Source organism: Micropterus salmoides, unplaced genomic scaffold (assembly GCF_014851395.1).
Source record: "Micropterus salmoides isolate LMB-PRFRI ecotype aquatic unplaced genomic scaffold, ASM1485139v1 Ms_hic_scaffold_9, whole genome shotgun sequence".
NCBI classification, from domain to species: Eukaryota; Metazoa; Chordata; class Actinopteri; order Centrarchiformes; family Centrarchidae; genus Micropterus; species Micropterus salmoides.
This window is the reverse complement of record NW_024044681.1, coordinates 34,352,746-34,380,655: the sequence shown is the minus strand read 5'-3', so window position 1 is coordinate 34,380,655 and position 27,910 is coordinate 34,352,746. Positions and strand designations below refer to the sequence as shown.

At 40.0% G+C, this 27,910-nt stretch overlaps 2 protein-coding genes across 3 annotated transcripts in view; one reads left to right on the top strand and one right to left on the bottom strand.

Annotated features, from left to right (window-relative positions):
• esama (endothelial cell adhesion molecule a) overlaps nt 1-9,925 on the top strand; it is a 53,027-nt gene extending 43,102 nt beyond the window's left edge. Inside the window, exons 2-7 of the mRNA XM_038708607.1 lie at nt 1,158-1,309; nt 3,231-3,432; nt 3,579-3,734; nt 4,371-4,493; nt 4,708-4,840; nt 6,918-9,925. Of these exons, the coding sequence (XP_038564535.1) occupies nt 1,158-1,309; nt 3,231-3,432; nt 3,579-3,734; nt 4,371-4,493; nt 4,708-4,840; nt 6,918-7,449 (1,298 nt within the window). The 3' untranslated portion in view covers nt 7,450-9,925. The remainder of the gene's footprint in view (nt 1-1,157; nt 1,310-3,230; nt 3,433-3,578; nt 3,735-4,370; nt 4,494-4,707; nt 4,841-6,917) is intronic.
• A 1,671-nt stretch (nt 9,926-11,596) lies between these two features.
• fez1 (fasciculation and elongation protein zeta 1 (zygin I)) lies at nt 11,597-27,808 on the bottom strand. 2 transcript variants are annotated; one of them, XM_038709496.1, is made up of 11 exons: nt 27,508-27,808; nt 24,289-24,643; nt 20,102-20,189; nt 18,341-18,427; nt 17,362-17,527; nt 15,302-15,615; nt 13,884-13,964; nt 13,094-13,169; nt 12,938-13,003; nt 12,781-12,828; nt 11,597-12,636 (listed from the first exon to the last, which is right to left on the bottom strand). In XM_038709496.1, the coding sequence occupies exons 2-11, from the start codon at nt 24,612-24,614 to the stop codon at nt 12,620-12,622; spliced, it is 1,269 nt and encodes a 422-aa protein (XP_038565424.1). In that variant the 5' UTR covers nt 24,615-24,643; nt 27,508-27,808; the 3' UTR covers nt 11,597-12,619. The 2 variants fall into 2 exon arrangements, with proteins under 2 accessions (XP_038565424.1, XP_038565425.1); XM_038709497.1 differs by lacking the exon at nt 12,781-12,828 and having other exon boundaries at nt 27,508-27,806.
• Nucleotides 27,809-27,910: the final 102 nt, after the last annotated feature.

Genomic DNA, 27,910 nt, shown 5'->3' with positions numbered 1-27,910 from the left:
CAGTGTAGTGGATGAAGAGTGTTTGTACATGTAAGTGGGTGTCATTAGCTAGATTTCCATCTTTTTGCATTAGTATTCACATGGAGGTCATGTCACTGGTTATCACACACAACGCTTACACAGAAATCCCATGTTTTTTAAAAAATGTGCATACACCTGCAACATTTCTACATTGCATGGCTTCTGATGCACAGACACACACACACACACATACACACTCAGCCACGGCAGCCATGTGAGACTGATCAAAAACGACTCGGGTACACCTTTACTCAGTGTTGGATTTGTTAAAGGGAATACCATTTGAGGAGAAGAGTGTGAACGAAAAAGAGAAGTCCTGTCTAGGGGAGAGGCGGAAAGGTTACAGATGAGAGAGAAAGAGACCAAAGGAGATGCTATGTGAGGGGAGAGTGATGGAGAAGAAAATAGATGGAACACACTGCTGTGTGTGTGAGTGTGTGTGTGTGTGTGTGTGTGTGTGTGTGTGTGTGTGTGTGTGTGTGTGTCACCTTCCTCCTATATTCATCTTCGTTTATGCTATCTCTGAATAATTATCTCGTTATGATTGCTAGGATTGACAGAGAAGTAAAAGGGCAGATGTGCACTTTCTGTAAACTGACAACATGATCCAAAGCAAAATCATGTCTCACCAAAGGAGGGAATTGAGGGATTGGTGCATGAATTGAATGGCATTCATTTGAGGCAATGTCACAACCCTAATTTACCTGGAGCGTAAACTAACAAACACAGTCACTGTGCGCTTGAATGAATGCAGGTCATTTTCTTCACTCCTGGCACACCGAATACATTTAAAGTGGGCATCACCTAGAATATGTTTCAACAGAAAATGTGTAAATGGAAACGTGCAGAAGGTGCATTTCACGTGTGTTTCTGTGAGTAGCACAGGGGTCTTGGCTCTCTGCTGCCCTTCTCTGGCCATATAAGCACACTACATTTTACTCTGCCATTGAGCCTCCGAGTATTGAGAGACTGAATGCAGTAATCAACTAAATGCTCACGTTATTAGAGATGCTTGTATTTTGCAGTAATGAGCTGATTTCAATACCACTGCTACATCTTGTCCTTTAGTATGTCGTGTAGCATTTTTTTGACAGTTTTTCCTTCTCTTCCCTTCTGCTTCTCTTTCCTCCGCATAGGAATATGGGCCGAGATCCAGATGCCCCAAAACAATATGGCAGTGATCAAGGGTCAGATGGTGAAGCTGGAGGCCTCGTACAGCCCAGCGCCAGGCAGTGACCTGAGCACCAACACAATCATCTGGAACTTTGTCTCTAACAACACCCAGCTGGTACGGAAGTCACATGTGAAAAGTGATATTTGTGCATATTTCTTTATACGCAACATACTACAGTATCTACAGCTCAGCAATAACATCTCTTTACTTTGCCTTCTGTGGCTGTAATAGCTGGGATTACAGTTATGAAGGATGTTTGCCTGTTCTTATACTGTTAATCTGACAAAGCCCTTCCTTTGTAAACCCTTAGAAATTAATCCAAGACAAAAAAGGCTTAAAGCTTTCATTAAAGCACTGTATTATTATTTCTTCTACTGCTTTAATACACCGTACTGTAGCAAGTGTGTGTGTGTTTTTCTGCGTTAGGAAAGATAAATGTGTTTTTACCAAATCAGATTATTTATGAAATCATTGTTGCTGTAAAACATGAAATGAAGAAGAGGGGTTTTGCGTAACAAGCCCAGCTGACCATCTACCCTCCTCAACCCTGTATTGGTTTGTTTTTTGCACATTATCTAGAGACCTGGCCGTGGCTCAGCTTTCATATCTGCCTAGGTCAGATTATTGGGCTGTACAGATGGACGACCCAAAAGAGGATCACAATCAAAAAGAAAACAGGGGAAAGAGAACTCAGGGAGCTGGGAAAGACACAGTTGATTAAAAATGAGGCTTTTTTCCCCATCCAGCCAGCCAATGTCTCACTCTGCATTTTGAGCCAAAAAGATGAATAAAAAGAACAAACTCTCACTACATCAATGCCAAACCTAGATGCCACAAACTCTGTAGAGCGTTATGTGTACGTTACTGGGATGCACCGCCATCCGCATGGTACACAGTCCAGCAGCTAATGTGAGGTAATCCCATCTGACAAACTAACTAGTTAGTTGAAAACTGAAAAACCAGTTCAGTTTTTCCAAACTACAATATTTTCTGAAATCTATTTTACAGAATATTGTCATCCAGTTATATTGGGAAAAGATTTCATGAATTTTGCTTTTCCTGTATGTCATATAGGTGTTTTGTGCCTCACATCTCACCTAACTGGCGCCCATGCACTTAATAAAGTCCTTCCTTCATTCAACCTAAAGCATGAGGCTGGCGATATTATCTAGTTCTGTTTTTGCCAACAAAACCAACAAAGTCTCAGTCCGTCTCTCAATACTTTATGACTTTCCTGCTCTGCTACTGTGGCTCTCCCGTTGGTTCCTATTGAATACAGACATACACAATATACTTTCATTCGTTTAATAATTTCGCATTGTAATTTTTAGCAAACATTACCTAAAATAAATACAATAGTGCTGTTGCTTTCAGCAAATGTTTCATACATTAGGTGCCCTGCTGAGTATTTCAGGGAGCAGGACATGCATGTTTGTACTATAATGTGTTTGTTCATGGTAATGTAGGAACATGTGTGTCGCCCAGTGCAACAGTAGTTTTAGAGCTCTATGGGAATAAGATATGTTAGGCCTTGATACACACACAGTTTGCAGGATTCATTTATTGTTGGTTTTGGTCTTTTAAATATTGTTGTGTGTGTTACTACAGTAACCATTCAAATTAAGAAATAGCAAATCTAACTAGTTCTGCCTGAACAGTTTCTAACTTGTGTTGCAGCATCACAACGTGTCACATTGTGTCACATCCCATTTGGGGAAAATCCAACCCAAAACTGGTAATACAGTACAAGTCTTTAAAACCCTTGGTTGATAGAAATGGGAAACAAATGATTCTATGGGTGGACTTTATCAGTGGGGTCCAAATTGTGTTCCATGTTACTCATTCCACCAAATGTTTGAGAACTGCCAAATCCCTTCTTTTTACCCAGAATAACCACCAAACGCAATCATATTGACATGGATGTCAATGAAACTGCTTCCTCTGTTGTGCACAAATATGGATTTATACTTCTACTTGAACTGTGTGCTCACAAGCTTCTTTCATTTCATTTATCTTTATGTGTTCTCTTGTCCAGATCATCTCCTACACCAAAGGCTCCATCAGTGTGGGCAGCTCCCAGTTTAAGGGCCGTGTAGGTTTCACCACCAGCATGCCCTCACGCGACGTGTCACTATACATCAACAACACCCAGGAGTCCGACTCGGGACGCTACGTCTGCCAGGTCATCAGTCCAGATAATCCTGGCAACCCTGCTGAGCTCCTTCTGGACGTGAAGGGTAAGACACTGATTCTGATAAAAGAGATATTTACTTCACCTGCATTGCCTGCAATATAGTTACACTTCTTACATTGATATCTTGACTTACAGGCATAATGTTGTATAATCTAACAAAATAAACATTTTGTAATCCTCTCGTCTCAGTCCCTCCAGCTGTTCCTCAGTGCTCTCTATCAGGGAAGCCAGTGCTGAAGGGAAATGTGACTCTGAGCTGTAGTTCCAGCTCTGGGAAGCCCATTCCTCTGTACAAGTGGAGGAAAACCAGTCCCATCTCTGAGGTCTTCTTCTCACCCATGCTCAGTGAGTGGATAATCAGTAACCCATTATTATTATTCTGTTAGAAGTAAGATGTGTGTATCTGCAACACAAGTTGAACAAGGTTTTTTTGCATTATTTTCATTCTAGAAATCTGTATGACGGTGTTTATCACATCTTAGTCTCTGCAGGAAAATTTTTATTTTAGATTTTTTTTTTTTATGTAATGTTGAATCCTGCTGCCTTATATATTTCATATATTTGGTATAATCAGTTACAAAGTTCACATTTAATTTCTTTGAATTCTTTTTTATTTTCATTTGTACAAAATTGGACTTGGTTAAATTAGCTACTCAATAAAATTAGTGGACACAGAAAAAGCTGAGCAATATAGTTTCATTCAGTAGTAGAGTTCTTCAAATTGGATGCAGGGATGTTAGTTAAGGACTGACTGTGAGCGGAGTTTTGTTTTGTCTGTAGTCTTTCATCATAAGCAACAGTATAATTCTGAATAAAATGGCAAAAAAAGCATACTCATAATGCCCGAAGTCTTAAGCATCAAAGCAATGGATGCATCTACAGTCTGATTTTGTGTTGTAATGAGCAAATAGTGTGTGCAAATACACATGGAATAATGTGTATGCATACACGCTTGCCCTCCTTGTTCTATGCTGCTTTCAGATGAGAAGGCCGGCACTCTGAAGCTGAACAACCTGAGCCATAACATGTCAGGGAAGTACGTGTGCACGGCCAGCAACTCAGCCGGGTCAGAGAGCTGCTTCATCAACCTGGAGATTGTCACCTGTACGTAGCACACGAAAACACAGGCAGCCGTCAAACATAAAGAAAATTTTGAAAATGATAGAAAGTGGAATTTTGTTCTTTGTTAAGCTAGTGTTTGCATGTTGCATGCGTTGCTTTTGTTTAACAGAAAAACCATTCGCAAAAGCAATATGTACGCTATGTAGCCGTATGTGCCTTTGTGTAATAATTGTGTGTCCCATGATTCTTCCTGCAGCCAATAATGTGGGGATGATTGTTGGTGCCACTGTGGGCTCAGTGATTGGCTTCATCTTCCTCCTTCTTATCTGCCTCGTTTTTCTGGTGAAGAGGCGGAGGGACAATGAGGACGACATGGCCAACGAAATCAAGTGAGTTGCCGCTGTCTCCAAGTAGCCCTCACCACTGGCTATGTATTGCTCTGGAATTACCTCACCCACTGATGTATGAGATCCTCCATACAGCTGTAACCATATGTTATTTCACGCCGCTTTTATGTTGTTATTTGAAAAAAAGGGGGGGGGAGTAAGATTGCTTTCATGTTCTAGTGTGGATTGTACAGGTAAAAATTAAATATTCTTAAAAAAAGATAGTGGAAAGGTTCCAAAACATGTGTTTACATGTAGGCTGTCTGATGCTATCCTACAGTCTTATTTGGTTTCCAGTTTTTGAGGTAATTAAAAATACATTTTCCCTGGTGGCAGAACTGTTTAATGTCCAGAAAAATGCAACGACCTGCTGCTTCTTACAGCAACCGTAAGGTAGAGCTCAGTGAAAAAAACTTGTCCCATATGTGGTTTAAACAGTTGGCTCTGGTTGCATTATGCAAATTTTACAGAAAGACAAAAACAACCCGTACAAGGAAAAGCCAAGAGTAATATTCAGAAAAGGAAGAAGTAAGAGACAGATTGGCCCACTCTGAAGATGTCCACTGCAACTAGCAATTACTTTCATTATCAATTACTGTGAAGGTTATTTTCTCAATTCAATAAAAAAAAAATCTATAAAATATCAGAAAATAGTTCAAAATTGCCATTATAATTTCCAAGAATTTAAGTTCATTTAATTTCCGAGCTTAAGGTGACGTCCAACACAAGTTGGAAGCAGCAGATGTTTGGCATTTTTGCTTAAATTAATAAAACAATTATTGGATTATAAAAAGTTGCTCGTTTAATGTTTTGTAATATAATTTGCCAATCGGTTAATCTTTTGCAGCTCTAGTCCCACAAAAACAAAAATCTTCACAACCAGTAATCACAGATGGGAATTATAAGGGGCTTACATAACAACGCAACCAAACACATTAGACATAATAAAATAAGAGTGATAACAGGAGTGATTTCTTGCAACATGTAGGGTGTCATGTCCATGTGGAAAAGGATATGTAAAAAATAAAAATAAAAAGAGTTGAAGCTCGTACTAGTCAGCTGCAAGCTGAAAATAAATGCTAAAAGTGTAACAGTAACTCTGCAGCAAATATCATCCCTGCTGAGGCTACAAATGTAGGCATGATTTAGTCTTCCCTCCTCTTTTGTCATGTTCAAAGGGAGAGAACATAAAACAAATAAAATAATGCACGTTTTCAGGTCATTTTATAATCAGTAGCTTTTTTTTTTAGCTTAAGTTCCTTTTTTTTTGGACAGTGCACATTTGTTTCTTCTATATTTTAATTGCATTGCATGTTCTTAATGTGCAAATAAATAAATTCTATTTATTTTCTATCATTTGTTATTTACCTGCAAGCTATGTTTCAGAACGTTTTTAACAAATTATGCTTTAAAAAAGTAAAAAAATCAGCCATCTCAGAAAGTGGTGGGGACATGTCCCCAGCGTCCCCAGTGTAAATGACTCCTATGAATTAGAGGTATTTGTACTTGACTTGAGTATTTTCTTTTCATGCCATTTTCTACTAATACACTTCTCAGAGGGAGATATTGTATTTTGTACACAACATTTATCGAACAGCTTCAGTTAAATTTATTTATTTATCAGATTAATTCATAATGACAATGTAAATGTAATGTAAAATCCTGCTTTTACATTAATGCATGAGTAATAATAATCTATTGAAATAACTTATAATAGTTTAACAGTCAGAGGGGACGTTTCTCTTACTTTTACTTTTAATTTACTTTAATTACATTTTCATGATTATACTTACTAACATTTTCAATGTAGTACTTTTACTAACTTGAGTATTTTTACAGTGAGGAATTAGCACTTTAACTGAATGCTATTACGTTTGTTAGCTACTGGTCACACCAGGCCAAGTCGCCTCAGACTGTAGCAGCAGGACCCCTAAATGTGTTCAGGGTGTGTCAGTTGCTATAATTTTTTTTTCTGTAAGTGGAAGAATCTGTTATTTGTTCTGTCAAATGTAGAGTCTCGCTATAAGTTCTTGTGTGTGGTGTAAACGGTAAATTGACTGTGTGTCCTGTCCACCTCCAGGGAGGACGCCCAGGCTCCCAAGCGTGTGTCCTGGGCTAAGAGTGGCATGGGTTCAGATATCTCTAAGAATGGCACGCTGTCCTCCATCGCGTCCAGCCCACACCACAAAGAGCCCTCCCACCACCACAACAACCACCACCACCTGCAGCAGTACCCCCAGCGCCCCTCCTCAGACACAGCCTCCATCATCACCGCCACGGGCAGCACGGCCGGCTACCGACCCTCCCGCAATCACGGCGCCTCCACCCCCACCCACTACAGCTACAACAACAATACCACCATGCCACGCGGACAGCCCGTCTCCTCTGAGGCCAGCACCAATGGGAGCTCCCTACCAAGACCAGAGCGCTACACCCAGCTGCCCCAGGCTCAGGCGCTGCCGCAGACATACAGCCAGCCTCAGCTGCAGCTCCAGGCCGCTCCCTCCCCACCACCGCTGCCCACCTCCACAGTCACAGCCTCCAACATCGCCCGAATGGGAGGAGTGCCCATCATGGTGCCTGCACAGAATCATGCTGGATCTCTGGTCTAATGTCTGCCAGCACTGGCAAAACAGTGCTGATGACATAAACAGTGAAATACTGTCCCTTTACACGCTCAAAAAGGGCCAGCTGCTGATTCTTTTTAAAGGGAACTATGTAATATTTAGCAAAGATTTGCAGTAGAAAAGGTCGAATTCATTTATTGACGCTTGCTTTTGCGCCAAGAAGCTTTCATGGCAAGACTTTCAGACACAGACTGTTTAGCTGCTTTAAGTATACTTAAGTCTTTTATATTCTGTATGCACTGTATACATTGCAAACTATGTATAGATTTGATTTTCATACATTTATCCAGTAACCTCTTTTCTACTTCATCAATGCATTTCTAATGTTTTTTCAAATTAAGATTTTAAATGTATTATATTTTCTTTGCTCCTGTCATACTGATTCCACAAAGTGAATAGCAAATGTCATCAGTGGGGGCATTCATGTGTTTGGAATTTTCACAGATGAAGTAAGATGAGGGTTTTGCGGGTCTGCTGTACTTCATCAATCACCTTTACTTAAAAACTACCTAAAGGAGGAATTATCAAGACCAAAACAGGTTTAAGCACATTATGTGAGTGATGTTCAGAGATGATGATGTTGCTTAAAGGGAAGTTCGTGAGGACTGGGTGTGATTTAATATCTATAAATGAGTACATCTCTGCAGCAGAGTTATAGAAAGAAAGATGTGACAACATTATACATATGATAAAGTCTCCTAATCCTTTTTTTGTGGTGGTTCAGCTTATAAATGCTCTTAGACTCAATTCTTAAAACACAGATTAGCTAAAGCTTCTTATACACAGAAGTGCAGTATGGTGACTTTGCTAATACAGTCCACACTTGAGTTGTAATAATTAAAAGTTGCCTGCTGCATTGAAATTGTAAATATGATATTTATTTTTTTGCTAAATGTGTGACTAACAGCATAGTGCTGGCCCCAGCCTGTATGGAACATAATGATACAGGGAACATGTTTACCTGCAACAGTGGATACTGAACCAAAGATATACAGTATAACACATGTCTGTCAACATGCTCTCTTTATATGTTGTAGATTATTTGTGTAGGTCAGTGAGGTTTTAAATCGACATGACATGCAGTTTGATTCACTGCCAAAAGCTACAGGCTTTAGGCTTTTTATAGACCAGATTTCTTGGTAACTTGAATCAGATATGAGTTTCTCTAAACATCACTGATATGATGGTGAGTCTTGCAGGTGCCTAGTTAGTGATATTCTACCATTTTCTATTAAGAGAAAGTGAGAAAGATAAACCATTCCCCCTTAATGTTGGGAAAGTACATTTGGAAATTGGAAACAGCCTTCAGAGTATTGTCCCAAATATATGATGGCTTGATACTTTTGGCTCAAACCTAGTTTCCTTTAAAAAACTAAATATCTGGCATGTCATGAATTTAAAAAGATGGTATATTACACTGCTGTGATCTTTGTTCAGTCGGTATTTATGGATATCTGTTACAGCTGTATGCCAGAAGAGGCGCTATTCTCTGAAAGACTGCTCCACTCACAGTCACCGACCTTGTTAACAATGTCAGCTTAGTTTTTGCATTCAAAACGGCTTTACTGCAGTTTCAGAATGTATCGTTAATGATCTTAGCACATGTGCACTGATTGGTTCAAGAACAGAACATGAACTGTGGTATCAAATGGATTTTTCTTTCAAACTTAAGCAATGAAATCCATGTATTATTTAAATAGCTTTTTTCTATCTTATTCTGTCCACTTTCAAGTCACACAAATGCTTATTTAAATATCATTTGGATTTGGACGACATCATATACGTATAATGACAGTGATCATACTGTCTATTCTGCTGCATTGTAATGACACTGGAGCTTTTTTTAAAATGTGCACACGATGGCAGACTAACAACACAATTCTGAAATGAATCACGTGAAACTTGATTATGTTGAAGGGAAACATAAGAGCAGTCTTTTATAGACCATTTCTGAAAATCGCTATCTGTGTGACACAAGCTGGACTGCGAAATGTGCAAGCAAGTGGTAGCTGTAGCTTCACGCTTTGATAGTTTTGTTGAGATTGTTTTAAGTATATTAGAGAAAATGGAAAGGTTTCATGTGGGAAGTTGAAAGTAGGAGTGAAAGTGAGGATGATGCAGTCTTATGCACTCGTTTTAATTTGAATGGGTCATTTAAAAACTGTACATTATGAACATTGAAATGTATTCAAGACAAGCCTTTATTTTTATACATTAATGTATAAAAGCACATGAGCAGAGTTTATAAATAGTAAATGTGACAGAAGTGCTCACTGTCAGTGAGTTATAAACCACGATGGATTGTATAACTACTGTGGATTAACTGGTGGCCAAACTTGTGCTTGTTTATACATTAGGCCTAAACTGTGGACATTAATGTGCAGTGTGCACTTGTATCCTCCATATTTATGTTCATGGAAAATGCTTTGTATAATATTTTCAATTAAAAGAGAAATGATCAGTTGTGTGTGTGTGTGTGTGTGTGTGTGTGTGATTCCCAAAGCTACTCAGAGTAGTTACAATCACAACTGAAAGATAGTTTTTATGCTAAAGCAATTATCCTAATTAATTTCAAATACTAATGGTAGGACTGAATACATATTTTGGTAATGTAAAGTAGTTGTTGCCCCTTCTTAGAGCACGTCTGATATTTAACGTCAACCACCAGAGGGCAGCAAGTTGATTGTATTTGGCTAAGACCTGAGAAGTTGTAGAGGAAGAATCTCTGCATTCAAGACCTGCTAATTAGTGCCAGGAGAGGGTAAAATAAATCTAAATTTAACACTTTTAAATTAAAATTACTTGTTAGAAATAATACAAGCATGCAAGCACAAGCAACAGTTTAATGCACATTATTTCAATGTACATTCCTAAACTGTGATTTTCTGTGTTGCCTCAAGGCAATGTTGTGCAGTTAGGCCATAGGCTACTTGTTCGGACAAATGCCCCATGCTCAATAATGGAGCTGTATAAGGATATTAGATAGATAATTATAAATCAGTACCTTGGTGACAGCGAGGGAGAATGGATCTACCAATAAGGTTTAAGAGGCAGTTAGTTTTCCACTGCACTAGAGCCCACACACAGAAACCTGTCGGTCTGGGTCCTTATAGAATTCTATATTCCTGAAACCATATTAACATGAAGCCATGTTGTTTTTGTTATGCAAAGGCTGACTACAGAAATATGATGCTCATCTCTGTTTCACTCATTTCCAAAAGCAACCGCTTCCTGAGATTCCACATGAAACCAGCTGAATTTTGTGACATCACAGTTTGGAAATGAATCACGGTTCTGTATACAACTTACGTGTTTAAACAAGTGTGACATGGAAACCTGAAGCCCCCAATGCACATAATGGACTGGACTGTATACTGAAATGGAATTTTCATTTAAGTAGGAGACATATTGTGTCCTGCAGTTCAACTTTTGAATTGAACCATATCTTTTTTTCAGGATTTTTCAGTGGGGGTGGCAGATGTACTTACATGAATGAAGGTAATTAAACTCTTTGGTATAAAAACAAACACAAATATTTATTCAAAGCAAAGTCTTTAAATCTTAAAACATGCCTGTTGTAGATCTTTGATTATATGGCACATTATTAGAGACGTCCCAGGTGGCAAGTGAGAAAGAAACAGAAAAGTCTTTCTCTCCTGTGTTTTTTGGGGGGGGTGATTTTTTCATTACATTATCTGAAGACCCAAGGGCGTCACTTTGTGTTGAAAAAAGTGGTGGGGACAGGGACTCAGATTAGGGGCGTGAAGAGAACGATGTAAAAGGAAACACAAAATTCAGGCAGCACGTGACATTTCAATATAAAATAGAATGTGTTGCTTTCAGATCTGTTTCTCATGTGTCTCGTTTTCATTTGTTATGTAACTGCAAGCTATATTTCAGAACATTATTTAACAAATTATGCTTTTAAGAAGTGGTGGGCACAAAATCAGCCATTTCAAAAAGTGGTGGGGACATGTCCCCAGCGTCCCCAGTGTAAAAGACACCTTTGTGAAAACCTAAATCATTAATATATTTTTTTAAAGCTGGTCTTGCTAGTCTTGTCACAGTTGATTGATCATGTTACCTGCTAAACTAAAAAGGTGAAGACAGAAAGAAGCAAATGCACACACCGTTAGGGTAGAATGTTTATTAGAATCTGCAATTAGCGATGTTACATTCACCTACATGGCGCAAAGGAAGTCATAAATATGCTAATATGCAAATATGCACGCCATTATTGAGATAAGCTCATCTCATCGGGGGATGATAGATCCAAGGAAAACTCAGTGGTACACCTCCATGTGGCTGAACAGGGTGGAATGCACAGAAGCTTGTCGCTCTGATGACACAGTAAATAAAAGTAGAAAATCAGCAACAGAGTTTATATCAAATATTTAGATACAAATTAAAAGAAATGTCAAAAAAGTCAGAAGAGCACTGGATATTCAGATAGTGATGCAAAAATTAAAAAAAAGCTTTGTAATGCACTGCACTGCACCCGTAATAGTTGTGTGTTTCTATTTATTCACATGGTACTACAGTACTAAGTTGGCAGAAAAAGGTGCATGGCTTTTGTATTCAAATGAATCACTGCTTTCATCTGAAACACAGGGAGATGATAATGTATGGATGCAGTATGGCATTTTGTTTATTATACAGTGTAGTCCTTATGAATCAATGAACACAATAATCAACAGAACCCAGTGGTAAAGAGGTCAGTTTATGTCAACATAGAATTTTAGAAGAAACAAAGGAATGTAAAAAAGAAACTAACTACAGAAATTAAGGAACAGAAAGCAATGATAATGTTGTATCCCTGTACCAAAGTGATGTTGTGATATTTAGTAGCATGTCATGCTCCATTAGTGAAGTCCTTTCAAAAGTGGGATTGGCCGTCCCACTTGTTTAACAATTCAGATGGCGGCCATTATGGGGCTGGCCTGATCTTAATGTGCAGGAAGGGAGAAGGTGAGCTCAGCGAAAGGCAGTTGTCATAGTTGAGGTGAATACAATAATGCCGATGGTGAGGAGAACCCATGGTTGATAATGGTAAACGAGGAGAGGTCATGCAGCTTGGGCCAGAGGCGAGGAGGGTTGGAAAAGCCCTCAGGGGAAGAATTCTCTGTCACACTGTGGCCCCTGGCCTGTCGGTGCTTTAGGTAGGACACAAGACTAGAGTGGAAAAACAGTGGATGATAATGTTAAGTCTCTATAGGATAAGTAATAAGTTACTTTAATATTGTAATTCTTGTAGCAAAATGAAGAAATTTCGCATTAACAGATTTTACTAAACAATATTCAGATCTGATAACATACTGGTATCTTCACTGTCTTGTCTTGTCTTCCCCTGTACTGTATGGTAAGCTATACAAGTCAATAGAACAATAGGGTTTTGTTCAGTTCACCAAAAGCACTTTGTGAACAAAAGCTTGGTTGTTGAAACAAGGATTCAAACTTGTGTTGTTGTATTTACCTTTTAATATGTAGTCAGTTAGCAGTGTAGGCACCTTCTCACTGTCTTCCTTCATGGCATAAAGAACTAGGTGGATGAAATAAAAAGTGTATCAACTCAACAAGCCAGTAATTATTATTTGCCTTTTGGTCCAGATGTTCTGGGCTGGATACTCACTATTTGTGAGCAACTGCAGGTCTTCAACAGATGGAGGGATGCCTTTCTTCTCATATGGAATAACTGTGTTCAGATACTGAAAACGGAGTCAGGGTTCAGAGGTAATACCTAACTAGGATAGGTAACATTCAAGTTACTATGTAATGATTAGATATTTCTATTTCTGTCCTAGCTAATCAGAAGCAGCTTTCTATCACTGGTGTTAATGGAACACTTAACCTGGGAACTTATATTATATTTGGGCAAATACACTTATTCACTTTCTTGCCCAGATTGTTACCACTCTCATATATGTCTGTTAAATATGAAGCCAGAACCAGGAGATGCTTAGCTTAGTTTATCTTAGCTTAGCTTAGCTTAGCTTAAAGACTGGTAACACATGAATACATGTAGCCTGGCCCCCATTGCCAATCCTTATGCTGCTTTAAGCTCTGGTTTTAGCTTAACATTTAGTACACAGACATGAGAGGGGTTATCAGTCCTCTCAGCTAAAAAAATATTTGCATTTCCCAAAATGTCGAACAATTCCTTTAGAAGTTAGTTACTGTCAGTCTGCGCACTGCAATTAAGCCTTTAATGCCGACTGAGGTCTGTGAGCTAAATGTAAACACAAGGGTAACCACAACACTACACTACTGGAACCTGCTACATAAGGCCTACAAAAACTGGAGTAAAACTATTATTTTCAACTATGAGCTGCTGAGAAACACAAAATGCTGAATTGATTTGTAAGCTTTTCATTTCTGCATTTGACCAACAAACGTAATTTCCAACTATCCTTTGACCATACCTGTTTCTCATTCCCCGTGCTTCCAAATGTCTGTCTGATGCCTGTCTGCAGGATGTTAGACAGTCCCTCCATGCTGAAACGCTGCAGGTCACAACCAGGGCACACACACACACAGACCATTATTACAAGCTACTGATGATCAGTTCCTTGATATAAGTGTTAGACTTTTAAGTCTGATCAAGAGTTTTTTTTTTGTTTAAGTCCAACACATACCTTTCAGCATCTCACACAAACCATGTTGTTGACAAACATGACGTCGACGTGAAATACAATTAGCTTTACTGTTTATATTGCATCTGCATCATTAAGCCATCTGTAATGCAGCCTCAGGTACACCGCAGTCACCAGATAAAAACGCTGCTGCTGCAATGCATGGAGGGAAAATCCATTAGGTTGTTTTTCTGTTACTGGAGTACAGGGGTACACTGGACTGGGCTGTTACTGTATGCAGACAACAGGTCACTTCCACTTTCCTGGAAGATAGAGGCTAATGGACCTGAGATCCATTATGCTAACAGTCAGGGGAGGGAAGAGGAAGAGCTGTAAGGAGGATTCAACTTTCTCTTATTTATATTGGAATGGTCGAAATATACATTGGACCAGATTTACTTCAGAAATGACACATTCTGGCCAAAACACATGAGCTGTATTTATCAAGCAGATGCAGCAGGCTGGATCTGTGCAGTGTTTACAAAGTGCACCTCTCTCCTCATTGCAAATGCCTTTAAGGGAGGATCGCACAAATATCAGGAGGAGAAGTTAAAAGGGTTTGATTGTACTCCGTTGGACATGTGTGCACAGGTCATGCTATTTGCGACTCTGAGTTTTGAGGGGAAATTCTATGAGAAGGAGGTGTAAACACAGAGCAGAAGGGATTTAGGAGCCAAAAGGAAGATTGTTGTAGGAAAAGAAATGTGCATTAAATTAAGGCTTGTATAACTGGCCTGAAGAGCTCTCCTTCACTGGTGCATCTAAAGGTTCACAACCAGGATCTGTCCTGGAGCTGAACATGTAATGAGCTACTGTCTGAGAAGTGCGACCACACAAAAACCGCAGCACACATTTGTGCAATACCATTTCCTTTGAAAATCTGGCCCATTGTGAGAGCGCCTAAACAAGTTTGTTCTGCGCCTAAGCTGTGTGAATATAAGAACATTGTGGAGAGCACATGTGACGGGGTGAGAACTAGGGTGCTGTAATATATCAATTGGTCTACAATGTTCACGTCCCTACTGCAGGCAACGCTCGGCAGGAAAACACAACATTCTGCATTCTATTGGGGCTCCCAGAACCCACTGCAGGGGGATGTTGGCATATCTTCAAGGAGAGGCAACAGAAGTCCTTTGACATCCAATTTTGATTATGTACAATTGCAAAGTTTTAAGTCAAAAACCTTCAAATCCCTAGGTAAATCTCACCTTGACAGGCATGCTCCCTGTCTTCTCCATGTGGCCTGTGGAGCCTGTATTCCCTCCAATCACAGATGCCGTCCCTCCCCCCTGCAGGCTCAGGGCCTTGTCCCGGCGCCGGCGTTTGCTGCTGTCTCGCTGCTCCTTCTGCCTGTTCTGCACCTCCATCAGGGCCGTGATGAAGGTATTCTTCACCTCTTTCTCAAACTCCAGCTCCTCACGCCGAGCCAGCTGGCTGACCAGCTCCTCTGAGAACTCGCGGATGGCAGCCTCCACCCGGTGCAGCAGCTCAACCAGCGCTGAGCTGGGCATCAGGCTCAGGCCTGCAGAACAGGGGGAGAGAGGGACAGTTGGATTTTATTATGTGCAAAACTATCATTTCTTGCCCATAGGTTTAGACAGAGGAGCTACAGTTACTTTTTTACTGTTTGAGCAAAAGAGCAAAAGTGAGAGTTAATCAGACTCAAGCAGAACAAACACAAAAAGTGTGTCGACTCAGACTTTATTGTAACACTATTTGGTTTCTGCAACGCTATGGCAGTATCATTAATTTCCAAAAGATCAAGAAAGATGTTAACAGCTGACTACTTTTGGATTTTTCACTCCCCAAGTATTTGTTGCTTTTCACCCCTTGAGAGAAAGCATTGCCTTTGTCACTTTGCATACAATTCATGAACACACAATACGACAAAGCGACACTTCAATGCAACAGTGATGTTCCCTCCTAAGATGAGAGAGAAAAAGATGCTTGTATCAAGCTTTTTCATGTTTCTCTAGTAATCATATTTGAATTTGTATTATTATTATCATTATACCAATAAATTTACAGTTTACAGTTCATGTACAGTACAGAGTATACAGTATATGGACAATCCTACAGTGCTTATTACTACAATGTTGATGTTGAATTTATCCAGCCGCTTATAGGACTAAAAGACTTCAAGCCAGTTGTGTGTTACAATGTAAATTACATATTTTAATGGTTAAAATTTTTTATTTGTCGCATTTTTATCCATTCCCTCTGAAAAAATCCAATTTCCCCAAAGCTCTTTTGATCTGATGACAAGTTAGTACTTATTTCAACAATACCTTTCAAAACCAGAGGTGCAAGGTGCTTCATATGTGCACATAAAGTACAACAAGAATCTCAGGGAATAGTTAAACATAGAGAAAGAAGCAAAAATAAAACAAAAAAACAACATAATACCATTGGTGAAAAAGCTAAAAACCCTGACTATGTAAGCCAAACACCTAAAACGTGAATGTAAAACAAAGGCTAGCGATCACCGTACACACCAAAAAAACTGGACAAATCGATTTATTTACACAGCTGTGTGAAACAAAAGATGCTCTGCCTCACACGTGTTCAGCTCCCAGTCCCACAGAGTTCAGGCCAAATGAATGTGACACAGACAGAGGAACCACATGGATCTCCAATATGTTCGGCCACAGGGCGCCTTATGGCAGAGAACACCTTGCCCTCTTGAACTCTCCCTATGGACCTGCTGAAATAAGATGACTAATCTAACCATCTGGATTAGTGAGTCAAAAGCTGTTGTGTGGGCTTGAGCTGACATGAACATGACGAACTGACGCATACCTCTCCAATCTCTCCCCAAAAATAAGATCTGAATATTAGAGTAAACTACTTATTACATATGATGGGTATACAGTTGCAGTTGGTGCAGGTCCTTGTCCATGTACTTATGATAACTGGCCTTCATGTTGGATCTTATATTTTTCATGTCCACTCATTTGCTGGGGGTCTCACCTTTGGTATTTTATTGGTGTTTAGCGACATGCTTCAAGTAGAAACATTAATTGTAACATAAAGGGTCATTAGACTGATCACCTATCACAATGAAGTTGCTTTGTCCAGAAAACAATCACTTTTCCATAAGCAAGTCTACAATGAGCAATGTTTTGATGTTTTATAGGCTGTTCACATCCCAGACCAGCTGAGAAAATTCTGGAGCAGTGAACAAATCACTTTTTACAACTGATGCTCGAGTGTCAGTTGGGAAGTTGCATTCATTTGAAGAAAAAACATAAAAACATGGAATATTTACCTTCATAGGAGCAGTTGTTGTTGGAGGCCTGTGACAGCTGCCTGATCTCCTCCAGCAGCGAGGGGTTGGTCCTGGAGGAGCAGTGGCTGCTCTCCTCTTCATCCTCCTCCTCTGTTTCGCCGGGATCCGGAGAGTTCTCCATCATCTCGACTATCTCTTCAATGACCTTGAAGAGAGAGAGTGAGACAGATGGAAGAATATAGTGAGACAGAGTGGATGAACAGGAAAGAGATTAGTAGGCTGGGGTAAGTACACACACATCTATCTAACAGTCCATCTATCAGTAGAGTGTGGCCACTAAAATGCCAAAAGCCTCTTTTATAAGTGTACATATAATACTTAAATCCATTATTGATGTCTGCACAGGCTGCAGGAGTTTCAGCAAGCATCTGTCTAAGCTCCTGTATGCATAACATGATAGCAGTCTAACACTATTTTTAAGGACACAATAAAGAGCCTCTCCCTAAGCAGCATGCATGCAAAAAAGACTACACAAACACATACACACAACATCACCTGGGTGGAAGACAATGAGCTATCAAAATGGGAATGCCACGTCTAGCAATGTCAAAAGTGATCTCTGGGGCTCCACAGAGGCTTTTCTATACTGTTTTCAATTTTTGTTACACTGATCATATGCTGATGTACTTGTACATAAATCCATCAGACAAGAAGCTAAAAATCCAAGGCTAGTCTCTGAATCTTTACTTAAGATTGTTTAAACCCTTTTTTGCAATATTACAAACTCAGGAGCATTGCTAAGATTAGATTTTTCGTACTTCCCTAAAACCTAAAAGAAGATTCCGGTAATTCCATCAAACTAAATGATTCTAAGCAAACACGCATTTTGTGTGAAAAGTGGCAGGTAAAGGATGAACAAAGACCCGAGCGCCATACTGAGAAAAGTCACATCAACAGGACAAAGACAAACTGCTGTTTGATCTTAGACACACACACACACACACACACACACACACACCTGATCGGCTGTGATGAGCGGCTCTTCATTCAGGCAGTTGGCATTGTCATTCTTCTCATTCATCTCCTCCTCTTCTTTTTCGTGGATCTACAGAATGTGAGACAGGATGTCTTACTAAGAAAAGAGGCTAACATGAGTCAAACACTGCCTATCTGCATTGGAATAATAAACTAAATCCACAATAGGTTTCCAAAAGAACTTGATCAGTGTCTGGAAAGGAGAAATCATTTTGGGATTGCACTTATCTAAAAGACTAATGCTTAAATATTTGAAATGTTTTACATGATATAGTATCACTTTTAAAAGGTGTGGTATACTGAATGGTAATACTAGTCTGTGCAGACTGGCTTTGTACAGACATTCCCAGACGATGTTTCCTTATAACTTTGGTAAATGCCCGACATTTCCTCAAGCGCCACCATGAGGTTGCCATTGTTATGTCTTGTGTGAAATGTCTCCTCAAGTACCGGATGGACTGCCATTAAATTAGGGTCAGACCTTCATGTTCCCTCATGATGAATTGTAATCACAATTGTGATCCCAGCATTTCACCTAGCACCATCGTCATATCAAGTTTTTAATTTGTCCAACATTTTGGCTTATGACCAAATACCTGCAAACCTATCGCCCTCAGCTGTGCTTTGAGTTTACTGCTGATTAGCAAACATGCTAAACCAAGATCCATCGTCAACCCCCATCTCCTGTGTGCAGAAGACCAAGGGTTTGAACCCAAGACCTCCTTGTTGTGAGGTGACCGTGCTAACCACTTCCCCTCTGTGGCACCCCTAAACTAAGATAGTAAATAAATTTAACATTATTCCTGCTAAAGATCAGCATGTTAACATTGTCATTGTGGGAACAGTAGCATGCTGCTATTAGCATTTAGCTCAAGTATCCACAGAAAAAATATTTTTCTATAATACTTTAAACTTAGTGACAATTCCAACAACTCGACTGAAGGCAGGATGTAGCTGAATATCAACACTACAATGTATTTTCACAACAACAACATCTGCTCTGGCCTTGACCAGCCCAAACATGGCCTAGACTGCTAAGTGCCTGCAGTTGCATGTGAGAGCCAATAAAGGGTGGGGAGGAAGAGGGAGACCTCTGCTGAATGGCAGAGCAGTCAAGATTGGTCAAGCGTGTCCTCAAGTGTCAGCATGAGATTAAGTCTCAGAAAGAATGGACCAGTTAGCAACTCAAAGTGACAAATAATGACACATTGGGCTGATACTTTCATTTACAGATATCTTAAACCAAAACAACAGAATCATATATTCCCTGATAATTTAGTGTTACAGACTATTTGTAGCCAGTAGAAAGATTAAGAGTACTACTTATCCCTCCTTGGCGTTGTGCGCATGTTTTCTGGGTCAGACCTCAATTTTAATAAACGATGCTCATTTGAGCATACACTGTGTAGATAAAGATTACAGTAAATCACAGAATCAGTCGCTTTTGATGTACTGTTTCATACCATCCACTCTGTACAGGATGTTGATTGAAATAACAGTCAAATGGTTTCATAGCAGTGGTACGCAGCTATTCTCAAAGACGTAAATGTAAACCAAATACAAAAATGTCAGAATAAGGAACAAACAGGAATTTAAAATAAGACATGTTAGCTTTGTCAGCTAAATGAAATCATGTTCACTATACATGTGCCCAAAGGTTATAGAAACCTAATTAAATCCGCCTCTCTAAAAAGCACATTTCTTAACCAAATGAAAGAAATGAAAGATGTGGAGTGTCATGTACCTCCTGGTCAGAAAGATTGCCGTTGAGTCCCTCTGAGTTAGGGCTGTCCCAGGTGGAATTGTAGTTGTCAGTTAGAGCATCCCACACACTGCAAAACAACACAAAGACACATAAATGCACACATGTAAGCAACTTTTAAGTAAGAAAAACAAAACAAAAACACCAAAACACTATTTTTGGCTGTCTACTATTTAGAGTTGGTGTATCCACAAATGTTGTAGTTAGACAGTTATATAGAAGCATTCAAGTAGAGTGTGTTGTTTTATCTCCAATCTACACAGTTCTGTCTTCAGCAGCCTGCAAATCAGTCAATATTTCAATGTGGCAAGTCAATGACGGTGGTCAATGCCAGAGGCTGCAGAGGAACAATGCACAACAGAAGAAAAACAGCTTACAACTCAGCAAAAGGTATCCTTAGCAGAGATTTAGATAAAGCTTCTCACATCATTGTGCTCGTTGTCTCTGACTGCAACCCGGTGCAAGCGTCTGTCTGAGGAGGAATGACATAAAACTGGGAGAGAAGTCTCCTTTGTCTCCTCCACTCAGAGGTTGGCTCAGGCCTGCTGCCCTGCTCCCAGTGGCACTGCCCACACCCGGACACACAGTGGACACCATTCAGCCAACAGCTTACCTCACCAGCAATGCCTGCATGCCATGGCTGCATGCACAGGCAAATAAACAGGGACAAAGTTTCAATACACTTAACCCGCAGATGAAAACTAAGCTATAAAAAGGGTTGTCATTGACCAGACAGAGGGAAAATAAAAATGGACTAATTGATTAATTATGTGCTAAAATTTTTGAAATGTTTTCCTGAAAGTTGAATAAATTGGATGACACCATTCTGTACACTGGCCCTCATATATTCAGACCATAATTTAGCAGTGTAATACAAATAAATTTGAACAGAAAAATTATTTGTTTTTAAGAAACAATCAAAGCAGCTATGTAGCATGTAAAATAGCTGTTACATCTTAATGTGAGCTAGCTCTCAATAGTGAGCTAGAATTAAAGCTTACAGTCTACAATATGAAGCCCATGCGGAAGTCACTGAAACCTGCATTCTATTGAAAATTTAGCAGGAGGCGACTCTTCTGGTTGCAAAAAGAAGTCCAGCTCATTAGAAATAATGGGAAAATGACTCTACTTCTCAGCTGAATAATTACCCCAGTAAACACTTTCCTGATGAGTTTATGGTCTCAGTCGCTAGTTTCAAGTCTTCTTCAATACAAAATGATGTTCATTTAGTAAATTATGGTCCAATTTATTTTAAAATACAGAGTATGTTTCAGGGCGGGATTATCTATGATTGACAAGACGTTACCATGGCGACCTGTCAATCAGGCTAGAGCCGACTCGTACCCTCGGCACTGTGTAAATTTAACCAGCGCCATTAGGAGTCGGCTGTTCGCTTTCTCTGGTGAGTACATTTAATTTTAAGACTGTTGTTCGCTAGACAAAGTTATCAGCCCTGTTAAAATGACAGTTAACGACAGTTACAGTTGCACTTAGCTAAGCAAGCTAGCTAGCTCCACACACTGCCGATAGTGCAGCTGTATCGTCACTTCTGGGCACTTCCTGGTTGCAAAAACTCGACATGGCGGCGCCCTATCGGCCAAACTCGAGGCTTCAAAACGGCAGTCCACAAACCAACGGGTGACGTCACAATGACTATGTCCATTTCTTAAATACAGAGATGATGAGACTTAAGTCGCACACACGGTGACTTCAGACTCGACTTGAGATTCGTCCTCAAAAGACTTCAGACTCGACTCGGACTCAGGGTGCGGGACTTGTGAACAATGTTTATACCTGCCTAGCATCTGCCGCGCCCGGCCACACATAAGAGAGAACAACAAACACCGCAGCTGCTGCGCCATTCGTCATAAACTTTGGCTTTAAAACTTCATACAACAAGACCCAAACAAAGAAGCGCCGAACGCAAAATAGGTTAGTAATCTGAGATTAGTTAACATGTTTATCTCAGCATTGGCCATCTACCGTTAGCTTGCTTCTTGCTTCAGCTACGACCTACGGGAGGTTTACTCCGACTCTCGTTTTTTATGAAAAGATAAATGAGCGTTTGTTTACTTGCCAAACTTGTGGCGGTCGATTTAACGTAATAATTTACGTCCCGGTGGCTGCCATCAAATTAATTATTACTGTTGGCTAGAAAGAGGTTACAGGTTTATTGTTGATTATGCAACGTCACAGTTTTATTTAGTTAACATTACACTGAATTTAAGAGACTGGGGAGTGTGTTGACTTACAGTATTTAATAAGCCGTCAATAATTGCATTGCACATTACATGCCTGTGTTCTGTAAATGAAAAACAGGTTACAGTTACAGTATTCCCTATAGCTATGCAGTTTTATTAGCAACCTGGATTGAACGCAGCAGGTGATAACCACGAGAGACTTGAGACTTGACTTGGACTCTAGCTCAAAGACTTGTGAGCATCTCTGACTCCATACAAAGACCGAAGTGCAAAAATGAAAATTTGTGGTTTTACAGGGAGTTATTATTTCGTGGCAGGGAGCAGTGGTTAGCAGGGTTTTTTTTGGACCTTTGGACAGACACAGGCTAGCTTTTCCCCCTGTTTCAAGTCTTTGTCCCAAGCTAAGCTAACAGGCTGCTGGCTGTAGCTCTATGTGTGAAGGACAATGATGAAACTGGTATCCTCATCTTTATGTCCTCAAACTTTTCATTTTCCTTTAAATTATTCTGAACGCTTTAAATACAAAAACACTCACCTCATTAAAAGACATTTCTAAAAATCAAATCAGCAATAACCATAGTGGAAACCACAACAACCCAGGAGCAGCACTTACTGCATGCATAACACAAGGACACAGTTTGTCTGGCCAGCAGGAACTGGAACACCATGTTACAAAGCTGTGCTGCTGTGTTTGTTGGCCCGCAGACACAGAATCATTCTGTTTGATATTCTACTTCTCCATCAGCTTGTCGGACTTACATATATCTGCATTTCTAATCAGGCAACTGCAGGGATTAGGCCAAAATGTGCGACTCTTTTCAACCAGACAGCAGATTTACATTGTTGATGATTATTTTTGTAAAATCCTCCAGTTTTAAATGAGTCACTTTAAATTAGACTACACCACTAGCTGAGTTATAAACATAACAGTACATTAATAGTATTCTGTGTCAAAGTGACACTAAGATATATAAATAGTAAATGACAGACTTGAAATCACAGCATGGATGGTTTCTTGCAGGAATTGTTATGAAAACGGAGAAACAATGAGATAAAACCTCAGGAGGAGGTTGGGACAGTTATGTTTGACTGAAATATACATTATCTCTACTGGTTTCCTTATCTGTGCCAAAACAAATCAGTGTATGACATTCGGCTTGTGTCTTGGTCATAACATGCAGATTAGTGTACTACTTTAGAACTCACATCTACCCACAACTGCGTTGTGTGCTCAATAATCAGTCAGAGCTCTATTCAGCAAAACAGCCTCATTTTTAACAGCAATTTGATATTGTCATCAAAATCATGTGATTCATTTCCAAAAGCTCTCCTCTTACACCTACAGTCTGACTATTTTTAGCACGATTCATATGAGGACGTGTGTGTTTCCGCCTCAGAGCCTGCTAGCAAAAGGAGGGAGATCTGGCAGTCAGCTGGTGGAGAAACAGACCAGAGCCAAAGCCAACTGAGGCGTACAACACTGCACGTTGAATAATTCAGCATGCAGCCCGACTGTGGAGCTGAGGGTGGGGTCGTGCTCCTGATTGACGGGTTGTTTAGGATGTCTGTGTGTGGAAATATTTTGGCTTTTGTCATGTGTGGCATGCTGCTGAGCCCCTGTTTTGGCTTGAGAGTGTGCACTGAATGGCATTAAAGGCAGCGTAATGAGAAGGCTAGTGTGTAACATAAAGGGCTGGAGGAAGAGGTTCTGTTTTATGTGTGATGAGAGATATTTTGGCATTTTATGATGTCACTATATTTGTGGTTATTTCCATCACTTTATTATTTTTCTGATTGCAAGTAGGGCGCATCACACAGCCCAGATGCAACATGAGGCATTTTGCATGTTGAAAAATTCAAATAGTAAGCACACATAATTTGTAGTCCAAGGTTTAAGGTTCTAAAAACTAAAAAAATTGTGCAAAGAACACTTTGTAAAACTAGATTACTGTGACTGTGGTCACTCACTCTTCGTCCTGCAGCCTCTCCTCATCCTCCTGGTTGTGTGAGTGGTTGCGTATGGGCGCCAGGCCTTCCGTCTTGGTGTTGTAATTGTGGAAGCAGACATTGAGCTTCTCGTCAAACTCGTTGACCAGGTCCTCCATCGACTTGAAGCTCATCATCTCAGAGAAATTCTCCAGCTCAGAGAAGTCCTCACGGGTGATGGAGGCCAGGGGGATGGTGGTGGTGGTGGAGTAAGAGGAGTGGTTTAGCGCCGGGTGGTCCAGCTCATCCATGTGGCAGGGCCGTAGGTCCTCAAACTCCTCGTCCAAACACACAAGAGGGGCTTCCATGGTGTCCCCTGTCTGTTGATCTGTGAGCCCTGCACAATCAGAGTGGTGGTGATATAGTGTTTAATGCATTGAGTTTGCTAAAACAGCTTATAAAACTGACTTTTTAAAGTTTCATAAGCATTCCTTTAATGAGGCAAGGCCGCATGCAAGGCAGCAAACGAAAAAGATCGGATCAGACAAAGCACAGAAGTCCATCTTTGTCCCATCTGTTAGATCTGCCAATATCCCAGAAGGATTTATCTAAATGTCGCCTGCCTCACCTCATGTGGAATGGCACCATGTTGTCTAGACAAAGAGGAGGTGGAGGTAGATGTGCCAGAAGGGGACCAGGTCCCAAAGGGAACCTAACCAGTTGGCTTTAGTGGTAAACCACAGTTAATTAAGTACCTCTACTGGGATTTAAATGATGAGGTTTCCAAGATTCTGGGACATGAAATTTGTCAAAGTGCACAATATATTACATTTTGTGATGGTCAATTGTTCCTTTAAGGGTTTTGATGATAAATATGAGTCTAAAGACATATCCTTCACTAAACTGTGCCAGATCATTGTAATGTACTCTAAGAATTATTCTGATTTAGAGCAATAGACTCTTCTAGTCTCTATGGAAGCATGTTTATCGTTTGTAAAAATGTATATACTTCTAAGGATACATTTGCACAGCACAATGATACCCCTCACAGGACAGACTTTAGAAACTGACTTCAAAATATATTGGAAAAGGTAAGAAACCTAAACGTAGCACTTTACAAAGAGACAATGAATAAGGAGGACTGGGAGCTTGATGTCTTTTATATTAATTCGAATATGTCCCTTATTTGGTTTAGTCTGTCAGTTAAGGCAGCGTTGCACACCATTGAGGAGAATAATGTTAAACCTTGGTGCTCGCAAGATGTGGTATTTTCAAATGTTCCCTTCAAAAGCATTCAAGCTAAATTTGGTGCAATTGTGTCCAAAGTACTCATCAGTTTGTTCTATGTCTCAGAAAGATATGAAGTTGCTACACAGATATCATTCTCAGTTTCTTAAATAATTATAGTTAATTAACTGGTCTTTCCCACAGTAGACAGACAAAGAGTTCATACAGTCTCAGAAAAGAGGAGAAATCAGTACATTCCAAGATCTATAAAAGTAATTTTGATTTTCCAGGTCTTTGCTGTGTGTATATGTTGTGCAATGGCAGATTGAATAAAAACAACAAATATATACCTATATATATATATATATATATATATATATATATATATATATTATATATATATATATATATATATATATATATATATATATATATATAATACCCTACCCCTAAATGATGATTCATTGCACAAGGTTGATACTTAGTTCAGCTTGTTTGTAGAATTCTAGGTGAAATTATCATTAAAGTTCACAGAAATGGAATACACTAAGAGAAAGCAGCTCTCAGTAACTGTAGAAAATGATGGTTAGTTTTATTTGACTGTACATGCAGTATATGAATAAAATAATGTTCTAAAACACTTCACTGGAGCTCATACTGACCAAAAGGCCAACAGTAATTTTAAATTATTTTATGAAACAGAAGAAATGTCAAATGTAAATGAGTGCAAACCTGCAGAAAGACGCAGCATTCATTCTTGTGGAGGACTTAATCCTGCCGTCAGTAAAAGACGTTGTGCATCAGTCAGTTTGTCTGATGCAGTGTAATCACAGCAGTGAGGCCTAAATTTCATCCTTTGCTGGACCGTGGCCTGGTGTAAGTGGGTGAGTACAGAGGAGTCCATTTAAAAACAAGCTTGTGCAAGCCTCTTCCTCCTCATCACACCACTCAGCAAAGTGCTGCTTCGTCAACAGCCGGATATTGTTTTTCAGGATCTCATCTGCTCTCTCCTCTCTGTCCTGGTGTGTGTTTTCTTTGTTTGTGTTTGGTTTTTTGTTCTTCGTCTTTGACTTAACACTAATTGCTCTCCTGAAAAAATTACTCCATGCTCAATAAATCCTTGCAGCAGAGGAATAAATCACCCCTTTATGTGACAGTGACTGACAACTTGTGTCTGTCAACAGATCCAATTATGCTCATTTGGACTACTTAATAAGGAACATGGACATGGAAATTAGTAGCTGACTCTAACCTTGCCGCAGGGACTCTGATGCACAGTTGCTTGACAATTTGACAGGGTGAAGAATCACAAATTCAGTATCCTAAAAGCACTTTCCAGTCTTGCTGTGGTCTTTCTATTGAAAATAAATTGATGCGGAAAAGTGGGATATTTTGTTTTTAAAAAAGGGAGGTATGAAATCAGCATCCACATTAGATCTGACAGCAGTATAGAGGTGTTCAAGATATTTCAGACTTTTCTGTATGTGACCTTCACACAGAGTGGCCGTGGTCTCAGGTGCATCTCAACAAGCATGCAGGTATGAAAAGAGCCAATCACAGGGGTTAATGCAGTGGAGCCTAATCCCTCATCTCATTTCATTGTGGGAGGAATGACCACAACGACACGATCAAACAACAAATGGAACACCTATTCCATTGCAGATATTTTAGTATTTTCTATTTTGTGATTCCAGGCAGGATTATGAGCATTTTTGTATTGTAAATACTGTTAAATCATTCTGATTTTGTCCCACACGAGTATAACTGAATTGGCTTACACTTCAAATGCAATTTCAGGCGGCCATGGCGAAAATGGAAATCAAGCAAATGCATGTCATCAGCTCATCAGAGGGAGGAAAAAAGAGGAGCGTGGGGGAGGGAGAGAAGAGCAGAGAGGAGAGGGAAGGAGAGATGGAGGAAACCATGGTTACAAGGCAAGAATGGTGGGAAGATAATTCACAGCGAGGACCGCGGAGAGGTCAGCACTGGAAGAATGAACTGCAGGATGATAGGTAAAGGAGGAAGACAGATTACCTGCAGTAGATGTGCCGCTGTTGTTCTGGCTTGGTGTGTAGGCAGGATCTTCTCAGACAAGGAGAATCTGAGCCTAAGCCTCCCTCCGCTGAAAACCTATCAATAAGCAGCAGTGCTTATTCATTCCAGGGTGAAAGAGAGAAAAGAAATCAGGGAGGTAAAGATTGTAGCGTGGTCTGAGCTTTGGTCTGTATCCCTTCCCTCACCCGTTAGCCCACAGCCACCCTTATCTGTCCTCCCACAGCCCGTTGTTTTCCAATCAATAGGCAGCCAGCCCAGCTCACACCGAGCCTGCGCACTGCCAGGCCTCTGACGAAATCAGCACCCCCCGCCCTTTCTTCCCTCACCACCCTCTCTTTCTCCCTTTGTCCCTGCCTCCTCCCTCCCTCTCTCTCTTCCTGCA

Excerpts from the sequence above, each read along its gene's own strand:
- fez1 (XM_038709496.1), bottom strand. The coding sequence starts at position 24,614 with ATGGAAGCCCCTCTTGTGTGTTTGGACGAGGAGTTTGAGGACCTACGG. Across the intron at positions 20,190-24,288 it reads GAGAGGCTGCAGGACGAAGA|TGTGTGGGATGCTCTAACTG; the intron begins GTGAGTGACCAC and ends GTTGTTTTGCAG. Across the intron at positions 18,428-20,101 it reads GCAATCTTTCTGACCAGGAG|ATCCACGAAAAAGAAGAGGA; the intron begins GTACATGACACT and ends CACATTCTGTAG.